Source organism: Pteropus vampyrus, unplaced genomic scaffold (assembly GCF_000151845.1).
Source record: "Pteropus vampyrus isolate Shadow unplaced genomic scaffold, Pvam_2.0 Scaffold391, whole genome shotgun sequence".
NCBI lineage: Eukaryota > Metazoa > Chordata > Mammalia > Chiroptera > Pteropodidae > Pteropus > Pteropus vampyrus.
Window position 1 is genome coordinate 619,978 of NW_011889172.1, and position 10,603 is coordinate 630,580.

Here is a 10,603-nt window from a genome sequence, read left to right on the forward strand (position 1 = left end):
AATCCCAATTTGACTAAACTGAAGGGAACTAAAAAGGAATGGAAACGGCTATGCAAATCAGGCCCATCCCCAGGGGCGGGTAGGGGGGTGGGGGAGAGTGAAGGGGTGGGAGTGGGAGGGCACGGGAGGGGGGGCAGGGATGCCTCAATGGGAGACTGCCTGGCTCCTTGGCAGTTACCCAAAAACTGAGCTGCAAACACACAGCAGATGTTTTAGCAGTTGATAAGGGGGCAAATTAGACGGTTCCCCATGATAGTTCAGAATTGCCCTCATCAAGGCTGCACCCGCGCTCTACACCTCCTACATGAAGGCTGCCCCCAATATTCCAGCCTTGACCTCTGGTCTTTGTGAAAACCCTTGCCCAGCGATGGGGGGCTAGGAAAGGCCAGATGTTAGGGGACCCTTCAGCTTCTGACATGCACTCCCTAAATTGCTATCATGCCTGTGGCCAGCAGAGATCCACTCTGGGCCTCAAGGCTGACAATACTGGCCCCATACCACTGGAGACAGAGGTTACCTGCAGTTTAGCCTTTGATCCATAGGAGTGGGCTGGACATGTCGACCTTTCACCTTCACCTAGGCTTGGGCCAGAATGGTCAAAGTTTGAGCCTTGCAGTGTGTGCAGTTTTCGAGATCATTACCTCCCTTTCATTAGGCTCTTAATTAATATGCTGGGGAGGGAATCCCTGTGCCGAGTGCTTTCTCTACATTCCGTTTTTTCAGTTATTACATATAGAGAACCTATGGGGTGCCCAGCACCCTTCTTGGCAATGGGGGCTGGCGGTGAAAAAAACAACAAAGAACCGGGTCGTCCAGGAGCTGATGTTTTAATGGGGGAGACAGACGAGCATCAGGAAAACAAGAACATGGTGTCTGTCATCTGTTAGCATGTGGCGAAAGTTCTGGAAACAAACAACGCTGGGAAGGCAGATGAGAAATGTGGGGTAGGAAGGGAACAGTGATTTTAGTCCCAGTATCTCTTGAGGTGATATTTGAGCAGACCTGAATGAGGTGAGGAAGTGAGCCACGCAGATATTCAAAGGAGAGTGCTCCAGGCAGAAGGAATGGCAAGTGCAAAGGCCCTGAGGCTGCCATGGAATTGACAAGTCTGGCAAGAAGACTGCTGTGGCTGAAACCACAGAGTGATAGAGGGGGAAGGTGGGAGTAGCTTAGTACAGGTTTTCCAGGGCCTTGTGGGCTGCAATGACTTTGGCTTTTGCCCTAAGTGAAAAGGGAGATACCGAGGGTTCTAAGTAGAGAAAGGATGTGATCTGACTCATTTATAGAATCCTTCTGTGGGACAAAAAAAGTGTGGGGAATGAGGATAGAAGGAAAGAGAACTCTGATCCTTCACACAGCTCAACAGGGGAGGGTTTGCGTATGTCCCACGTACCAATTAGGAGACCAAACTCCAAAAGAGCTAACCACTTGCCCAGAGACATGCAGCCAATTGGTAGCATCCCCTAGATTCAAACCTGTGTCTATGTGACTCCAGTGCCACTGGGTAAATAATCATTTATTTATGTGACTTCAGGTAGATAGAGACCTTAAGACCCAAAAAACAAAGGGTGGGCTTTCTCTGTTTCTGGTAATACCCTACAAGAGAGATGAAGAAAGGAATTCACTCAAGAAACATGTATTGAGCCCCTGCTGTGTTACAGACACTAGACTGGGTGCTGGGGCTACAGCAGAGAACAAGCCAGAGCAAAATTTCTGCCCTGGAGAAGTTTACACTCTAATGGGGGAGATAGACAAAAAGCATTAAAAAAAGAGGGGAAAAAAAGGAAATTATACAGGATATTAGAAGATAAACAATGATGGAAAAAAATAGTCAGGATAAGGGGGTCAAAAGGTCCAGGGGTGAAGATTGCAATTTTAAATAGGGTGGTCAGGACAGGGTTCTTGGAGGAGGTGATGTTTGAGCAAAGAAGTAAAGGAGGTGAGGGACTGAGCCATGTGGAGCTCTGGGAGAAGTACATTCCAGGTAGAAGGAACAACACCGTGGAATTTTAAACACACATCCACAGTTATTATTGCAGGGATATTCTTCAAAGGCCCTGAGATGAGTTCAACACAAATGAATGAGTAAATAACAAAGCACGTGGCCATCAGGAAGGTCTGGCCACCCCTACCCCCACCACACTCTACCCACTTTCAGCCTTTACAACTTCTGTTCTCTCAGCTTGGAACACATTTTCTTCTCTGGACAGACTCGTGATGGACCCTCAATCCTTGGCTCTCAGGTTACCTCTTCAAAGAAGCCAACTCTGAGACCCTTGATCTCGCCCATTATGAATTCTTCCTCTGGGTTCCCACAGATTCTGTAGACCTCCCCTATTCTGATCCCTCACCCTACTTCACTGGACTGTGAGTACCTCAAAGGCATCTTCTGGATTTACCCCAGCAGTACACGGTAGGTGCCTAATAAATCGTTAAGTATTTTTCCCTTGTTCACCACGTAAAATCTAAACTCCTTGGCACAGGACAGACTTGTAAATCTGTCTGTAAAATCACAAACTGGTTCTGAGAGGAGACACACAGCTGGTTGTGGTGGTGGTTTCAGGAAAGGGTACTGGGGAATGCAGGGGACAGAGGATGGAGAAGATAGACTTCGCTCTAGTTATCTTTTTGTAGTTTTTGAAAACTTCTTTACCAGGTGTGTGAATTCTCTATGCAAACATAAAATGAATAAATAAAATTCTACAAAATAAAGGATTAAAAGACATTTTTAAATTGCAAAGCGTAGAGTTTTAAACACATTCACAGATATTCTTGCAGGGATAGAATACACAATGAAATACATTGTAAAATTTCATAAATACTTCATATAAATAGCCGTGTTATATATCAGATGCAAAAAAAAAGTTTACATCTTTAGCATATCATTCAAGGTCCACCCCCAACCCTACCTTGGCTTTTGCGTTGCTTTAATAACAAAACTCAACTTTAATAATAATAATAATGGCACGCTTTGTCTCCATTATATCACTGAAGTCTCACAACAGCCCATTTTCCAGCTGAGGAACCCGAGGTTGGCTCAGAGACCACGTTCTCTGCCACAGAGCTCAGTCCAGACCGCACTCACCTCCAAGGTGATCGGGTCAGACCAGGCAGGGAAGGCTGCAATGGGCTTATGGCCCTGCCTGGAGGTCGTGAGGACAACGTGGCAAAGAACCTAAAAATGATTATTGGACTTCGGCTGAGGGGTGGGGCAACGAGAGGCAATTTAGGATCTGTGGACTCTCCACTTTGCTCTGTCTTTGGAGCGCCCTGTCAGGTCTGAGAGGGGACAGGACCCTGACCTAGGGGGTGAGGGAGACACAGACCCAATCTGAAGGGATTGAGGGAGACATAGCCCTGCCCTGAGGGTTAGGCACGGTCCGGCAGGTCCAATCCTGAGAGCTTTCGGTGGAAGATAAGGCCCTGCATTGAAACAAACAAAACCGCATTATTGGAGAGAGAAAAACCGCCTTGGCGAGCCTTGGCGGCTAGATGGGGCCCAGGGGCGGGAGGGTGTGGCTGAAACCAAAGCCTAACAGTTATTGGTCATATTCCCTTAGGTGTCCGCCCCAGAACTGCTCACTCGTGGGCGGACCACTTTTCCGGACTTAACGCTCATTGGCTGAACGGGGAACGTGCCCTTTGGGAAGGAGAGGTCTCATTGGCTGGATTCCTGCTTAAGGCTCTTTGTGGACGGGACCCAAGAGGGCAAGGCCTACGGAGGGGCGGGGCTTCTTGATGTGAGGTTGCGTTCCCAGGCGTCGCAGAGGGCCCTTTAGGCCGGAAGGGAAAACTGGGTTTCGGGAGTTAGTTTTGGGGTGGCAGTGGGGGACTCTGGTCCGGGCCCCGCGGTTCTCGCTCTTGCATGCTCCGCTTCCCCGCGCCGAATCTGAGCGGAGCAGGCAGCATCGAGGGCGTGACGTCATCGCGAGGCGCCGAGCGAGCCCAGGGGGAGCCTTGACCTCTCTGCGTGGGGAGCTGCGAGGCAATGCTGCAGCTACTCCGGTCCGGGGTGCGGGCCTGGCTTCGGCCCACGGGCTGCCGGGTGAGGCCAGGGACTGGGGGCGAGGTCGGAGGACAAAGGTTGAAGGGTCCAAGGGTCGTCTTTCACTTTCGCCCACCGCTTACAGGGCTTGAACGCGCTGGCGGAAGAGGCAGTGCAGCCGCCAGAGAAGCCAGAGCCGTTGGCGAGCGAGGGTGAGGTTGCCGGCGTCGCCCTGGGAAGGGCAGCGACCAGGAGCTCTGACCTTTGTCCCTGACCTCTCAATTGCTTCAGGTCCCCAGGCACCGGTACTGCGCAAGTGCGAGCTCCCGGTACCCGCGCACAAGCGTCCCGTACAGGCCTGGGTGGAGTCCCTGCGGGGCTACGAGCAGGAGCGCGTGGGTCTGGCCGAGCTGCACCCGGACGTTTTCTCCACGGCGCCCAGGTAATCAGGAGCTGAAGTGGTGAACTGGGTGCCAGAGGGACGAGGAGCGCGGGTTTGGGAATCAGGATAACCAGGACTTGAGCCTAGTTTCTCCACCTGTCAAAGGGGGATGATGGTTTTCCCTGCTGCAGAGTTGTGTCAGGTTGAGAGATGAGAGATTAAGGACGCAGAGCTCTGAAGCCTGTAGGGGTTAAGGATGAAGAACCTCTGGGTTCAAATCCTGCCTTCTCCCCTTGTGCTTTAGTGTCTCTATTCTCAGACCTCAAGAGGTTGCTGAGATGATTAAATGAGTTAATTTGGGCACCTAATAAGTTCTACAGAAATGTTGATTATCGTTGCTGTGATTGCTTTTTGCAAAAAAAAAAAAAAAAAATCACAACAATGTCTAAATCCTTATCATGTGCCTGGGACAGCCTGTTTGCATTTTAGTTAACTAAATCTCAGCAACCCTAGGAAGGGGTTCTGTTATCCTTATTTTGTAGATAAAGAAACTGAACACAGACAAGTTATGAAATTTACTCAAGGTCACACAGCTTGTAAACTTTAGAACCAGGATCTCAAGTTTATGTGGGCCCACTCCCAGGGCTGGATTATTGACTGCTGAGGTGTAGGATGTCTCTCATGTGCACTGTGTCTGGCCCACAATAAGTGCTATTAATTCATTACTCTTACTGTAATTTGTATGACTTGCCCCTGCCTTTACAGAGTCCTAATCTGGTAGAGGGTGACAAAAAAAGTTAAAAACAATATATTTTGTTTATTCTGTAAATATCTGAAGCACCTGCTCTGTGCCAGATTCCGTTTTAGGTGTAGTGAATGAGCACTGATGTCGCTTACAGTCTAGAGCAGAGGTCAACAAACTTCTGTAAAGGGCCAGACAGTAAATATTTTAGGCTTTGCAGACTATAACGTTTCCATGGCAAGTATTCATCTCTGCCAGTGTAGTGTGAAAACAGCTGTAGACGATACATAAACAAATGAGCATGGCTATGTTCCAGTAAAACATTTATGAAAAGAGGCAGCAGGCCAGATTTGGCCTACTAACCATAGTTTGCCAACCCCTGGCAGACTACCCTGACTGCCATGTTCAACATAGACTCATAATGTGAGCCAACATAATGCGTAATTTAAATTCTTCCGATAGTCACAGTTTTTGAAAAATAGGAAGAAACAAGTGAGATTGATTTTAATAATGTATCTTATTTAACCTGATATATCTAAGATATTATTTCAGCATGTGGCACTGGCCATATTTTAGGTGTTCAGTAGCCACACATGTGGCCAGTGTCTACCGCATGGAACAGTGCAGGGCTAGAGAGGCAAATGAGTTCAGAAAGAAGGTGGCATTAAGTAAGCTGTAATGTTAGGAAAGAAGTAAGATGAGACAGAGGGCCGTGGGTACCGGCGACTCTCTTTTTTGCAAAGGAGCTCCTCTGGATCTTGTTTGGGCTGAGACCTGTAGGCTGAGAAAGAACCCCAGCCAGTGGAAGAGCATTTCAGGCAGGGGGAACAGCAAGTGCAGAGGCCTAGAGGCCGGACTCCATTTCACAGAATAAAATGTAGTGGAGCTGGAGGTACCACTAGCTGGAGTGGGAAAGGGGTGGAGGCAGATCACACAGGGCCCTGCAGGTATGAGGGAGGAGCCTGGGTTTTCATTTCGTGGGATGGGGGCCTTGGGAGGGTTTTAAGTGGAAGCGGATCTCTCATGTCTCCTACCTCCACAGGCTGGATATCCTGCACCAGGTTGCCATCTGGCAGAAGAACTTCAAGAGAATTGTGAGTGTCTCGAGTGGGGTGAGGTGGGGAGAAGGAGGCAGAAGAAGCTCTTTAGCATGTCTTCTCTGAATTGCTGGGCTCGGGCCCGTCTCCTCTCTCCTGAAACATTCACTGATGGGTCATTTGCCAGACGTTTTCTAAACACCCACCTTATACTGGGCATCGTGCTAGTGGACGAGACAGGCAAGACCCCTGCCCTCATGAAGCTCGCAGTCTAATTGGAGAGGTGAATGTAAATCAGGTAGTCACACCTGCAGATGTATAATTAGGGAAGTTGTCCCATGGAAAGGGTCATTTAACTTCAGGTGTGCAGGAGGAGCTAACTAGATAAAGGGGGTAGTGGGGCTGGTGTGGGGTGGAAAGAGTAGGAATTGTACATGCAAAGGCCTTGTAGAAGGGACCAAAAACAGCCCAGTGTGGCCTTGGAGTCAGCAGGAACAATGGTGAGGACTTTGGAATTTATGCCAAGAGCATTGAAAAAGCCATTATCAATTAATGTCTCCCGCCTGCTGCCTGCCCACCTCAGAAATCCAGCAAGCCCTCCCCCAGCCTATTCCCACCCACACCCCCACCCCTCTGCCCCGACCCCCCCCCTCCCCGCCCCGGCCCCTTGTCGCTCTAGGAATGAAGTCATCAGCCTGGCGTTGGAAGTCCATCATGATCCCCCACCCTGCTCCTCTCCCCGATTCTAGCCATATCTTTCCCCATGCCCCACCTTCCTTTCAGTTGCAGCCATGTTAAAATTCAGAAAATGCTGAGCAGCTGCTGTGTGCCAGGCGGCAGAGCCCCTGCCTTTCTGAGGCTGACATTCTGAACTGGAGGGAGAAATTCTTAATTTCTTTATCCTTCCTTCCCTCCAAAAGTGATCTGTGCTTGTCACTATAGAGCCCCAATCTCTGTGCCTCCTTGGCATTCCCAGCAGCAGGCCCAGTCTTCCCAGGTCACGGCTACATTCCTGGACCTGGTGCCTTTCGACTGCAGTGACATCTGCCTTGCAAACCTGACCATCTCCTCACTTTGTGCTCACAGAGCTATGCCAAGACCAAGACTAGGGCTGAGGTACGGGGTGGTGGCCGGAAGCCCTGGCCACAGAAAGGCAGTGGGCGCGCCAGGCACGGCAGCATTCGCTCCCCTCTCTGGCGAGGAGGTAAGCAGGCAGGGCGGATAGGGGCTCTGGGTTAACGCAGGGTCTGGGTGTTTCTTCACATACGTGTGGTGTGTTGTCTCCTCGGTCCCGTTCCCTCCACCTTATCAACCCACCACGGCAGGGGCAGCAGGCCTCAGGCCTACAGACCCCACTGCCCATGTGCAGGCAGAGATCTGAGAGTCATTCACTTTTTCCTATCTCCACCACCCCACCAGTTCTGGGCTTGGCCTCTCTCATCAGAGTACCTCGTGGCTCCTGTGGGTTTTGTGTGGTCTCAGCTTCTTACTTTGGCATTCCAGGCACTGGTGGCTGCAGCCCCCATCCCCTTGTCGTCTTTGTGCCCTTCCTGACTAGACAGCACTCAGTCATCTCCCATTTGCCTGGCCAACTCCTATTATCCTTCTGATGTGTTTGGGTCACCTCCTCCGGGAAGCCTTCCCTGACCTTTCTTTGGGTCATCTGCCCCCCACAACTCTTGTGCTACCCTGTCCACCCCTGAGTTCCTCTGTGGTCAAGCCTCTGTCTTGATATGAATGGCATGAGGACAAAGATCCTGTCCGTCCTCTTCCTTGCTGCACTCCAGGGCCCAGCAGACAGTGAACACACAGGTAGACAGCCCTCACTCAGAGTTTGATGGCTGAGGAAACACACACCCAGGGAGGGGAAGTCACCTGTCCCAGGTGATGCCTAATCTAGCCTCCCCTTTCCATCCCTACCCGAGGCCCTGTCCTCTTGCTGAATTCAGCCTGGCTGCTGGCAGCCTCCCCAACCCCACACCAGCCACTGGGGCAGATATCTGGCCCTCCCCGTTCACACACCTCTGTCCCCGCAGGAGGCGTTGCCCATGGCCCCCGGGGCCCCACAAGCTACTACTACATGCTGCCCATGAAAGTGCGGGTGCAGGGCCTCAAGGTGGCGCTGACTGTCAAGCTGGCCCAGGTACAACCCTGATCCCACCTGCTGGGAGCCACTAAGGTCCTGGGATGTGGGCCGTGAGATCTGGGGAGCCCAGGCAGCTACAGGGGTTTGGTGGCGTGGCTCAGACCATCTGTTCTATCCTCCCACCAGGACAACCTGCACATCGTGGACTCCCTGGAGCTGCCGACTGCAGACCCCCAGTACCTGACGGAGCTGGCCTGCTACCGCCGCTGGGGGGACTCCGTGCTCCTGGTGGACTTGTGAGGGTGCAGGGCAGATGGGGGAGGGGCCAAGCTCCATCCTCTGTGGGGCTCACCTCCTGGCCTCTGTTTCAGAGCATATGAGGACATGCCTCAGAATATAGTGGCAGCCACCTCCGGGCTCAAGACCTTCAACCTGGTTCCGGCTGTTGGTGAGTGAAGGGCACCAGTCTGCCCCCAGGTCCCCGGAGAGTGCATGGGCCAGTTTAAATCCTGTATCTCCCTCTCAGTCACTGAGTGGCCTTGAGCAGTGCACTCTCCCCAACCCTCGTCTGGCCCAAATGGAGTGTCCGGAGAATGACGTCTCTCTCAAACACTCTGGGATCGCATCTGTCCAAGCTCGGGTCACAGTCCTGGCTGTGGATTGAGTGTGAGGGCCCACTGGCTGTCCCTATCTGGCTCCTCACTCAGAGAGTTGGACAGGCAAGATCAGGTCTGTCCTGAGCACGTTATACCCATCACCACGTTGCCTGATCCTCAGAGCTCTCTCCCAGTCCTCTCATTGCATGTCCAGCTGCCTCCTGGATAGCTGCACAAAGGGGTCTCACAGGCATCTTAGTATCTCCTTCCTTCCAGTGGCTCAGGTCAAGCCCCACACTGCAGTGTCACCTTCCACTCGTAGGTCAGCTCACCCGGTCGGCTCTGTCTTTAAACACACCTCTTAACCACCCTGGGCCAGCCCCACCCTGGACCAGTATAATCCCCTCTACCCTCATCCCTACACTCTGTCCCCCCCCCCACACACACACAGCCAACAGAGGGCGCCTGTGAGCACCTGACTGTGGGACATCCCTCTGCTCACAACTCTCCATGGCTCCCACCACTTTCAGGGGAAAAGCCCAGGTTCACCCTGAGGCCCCCCAGATCCTGCATGACCTGCTCTGTCCCCACCCTGCCCTCCCCTCATGCTCCCTCGCTAATTGCAGCCACACTCGCTGCCCTTCGTTTATTCATCTGCTCTATGGTCTGTACCCACCCACTGGAGTGTGAAATGGGAATCACTGCCAAGCAGTGGGCAGAGCCTGGCATGCCACATTGACAGGCTGAATACAGTCCCCTGCCCAGGGTCTCCCCAGCAGTGAGCGTCTGAGCCAGAGTTTAAATCCCAATCCACAGGGCTCATGACCCCACGCCAGCGCTCCCCAGAGGAGGGAAAGGGGCTCCAGATGTGGGGTGCAGCTCCACCCTGACTGTACCCACCTTGACCCCCTCCCCCCGCACCAGGCCTGAACGTGCATAGCATGCTGAAGCACCAGACGCTGGTCCTGACCCTGCAGACTGTTGCCTTCCTGGAGGAGAAGCTGCTCTGGCATGACTCACGCTATACGCCCCTCTACCCTTTCCGCCTTCCCTACCGTGACTTCCCATGAGCCCCCACCCTATGCCCCCCCAGGGCACAGTGGCTGCCCTTCCTGCACAGCTCCATGCCAGGTGCCTGCTCTGAGCCAGGCCAAGCCCCTGGTGGGTTTGGGGGCCTCACACCCACCCTGCAAGAGTCGCACTGCCCAGACCCCTCATCCTGGTAAGAAGGTGAGCCCACAGTGTGGCCGGATGGGTATCGTGACCCGGAAGGGGTAACTCGGCAGAGAGCCTCACCAAGCTCCTGCCCAATTCTCTCTTTTCTTTTGTTAAGATAAATTTTATTTTTCTAATCACAGAGGAGAAACAGAACAGCTCATTGTCATGTTGTGAACAATTCCATCTGGCAAGTTGGGCTCTTGCCCCGGGGCTGGGCACCGCCAGTACCTCTCTCCTCAGCACTGTTTATAGAAGTGACTCAGAGTTGCTTCCCTGGGTGGGGCAGCCTCCAGGAGCGCGCAGGAGCATGAGTGCTGCCCGTCCCCACAAACCTGTTCCTGGCACCTCCTGGTTCCTGGGCACTCATCATGTACTCGCATCCCTGACAGCGTCTGCGGTCCCATTTGGTACTGTCCTTTAGTCCCATGTGTGGTCTCGATTCCATGAGTAGGTGCCATATGCAAACCTGAACTGTCATTACAGTGATTCCCCTGAGCAGAGTCGGAATCAATATGGTCAATAAACGAGTGAATAAATACATGTTTAAAAACATCAAA

At 52.3% G+C, this 10,603-nt stretch overlaps 1 protein-coding gene across 2 annotated transcripts; it reads left to right on the forward strand.

Moving 5' to 3' along the window:
- The first annotated feature begins 3,710 nt into the window (after positions 1 to 3,710).
- Positions 3,711 to 10,603, forward strand: MRPL4 (mitochondrial ribosomal protein L4). 2 transcript variants are annotated; one of them, XR_897105.2, is made up of 10 exons: positions 3,711 to 4,045; positions 4,131 to 4,197; positions 4,277 to 4,427; positions 6,152 to 6,203; positions 7,233 to 7,350; positions 8,183 to 8,289; positions 8,419 to 8,528; positions 8,604 to 8,680; positions 9,753 to 10,058; positions 10,187 to 10,603. XR_897105.2 is itself a non-coding variant. In XM_011380252.2 (9 exons), the coding sequence occupies exons 1-9, from the start codon at positions 3,989 to 3,991 to the stop codon at positions 9,896 to 9,898; spliced, it is 885 nt and encodes a 294-aa protein (XP_011378554.1). In that variant the 5' UTR covers positions 3,711 to 3,988; the 3' UTR covers positions 9,899 to 10,603. The 2 variants fall into 2 exon arrangements, 1 of the variants encoding a protein (XP_011378554.1); XM_011380252.2 differs by having other exon boundaries at positions 9,753 to 10,603.

Bases quoted from the DNA above. Each gene is read 5' to 3' on its own strand.
- MRPL4 (XM_011380252.2), top strand. From the start codon at position 3,989: ATGCTGCAGCTACTCCGGTCCGGGGTGCGGGCCTGGCTTCGGCCCACG. The intron at 4,046-4,130 runs GTGAGGCCAGGG...CACCGCTTACAG, and splicing joins TTCGGCCCACGGGCTGCCGG to GGCTTGAACGCGCTGGCGGA. The intron at 8,681-9,752 runs GTGAGTGAAGGG...CCCCCGCACCAG, and splicing joins CAACCTGGTTCCGGCTGTTG to GCCTGAACGTGCATAGCATG.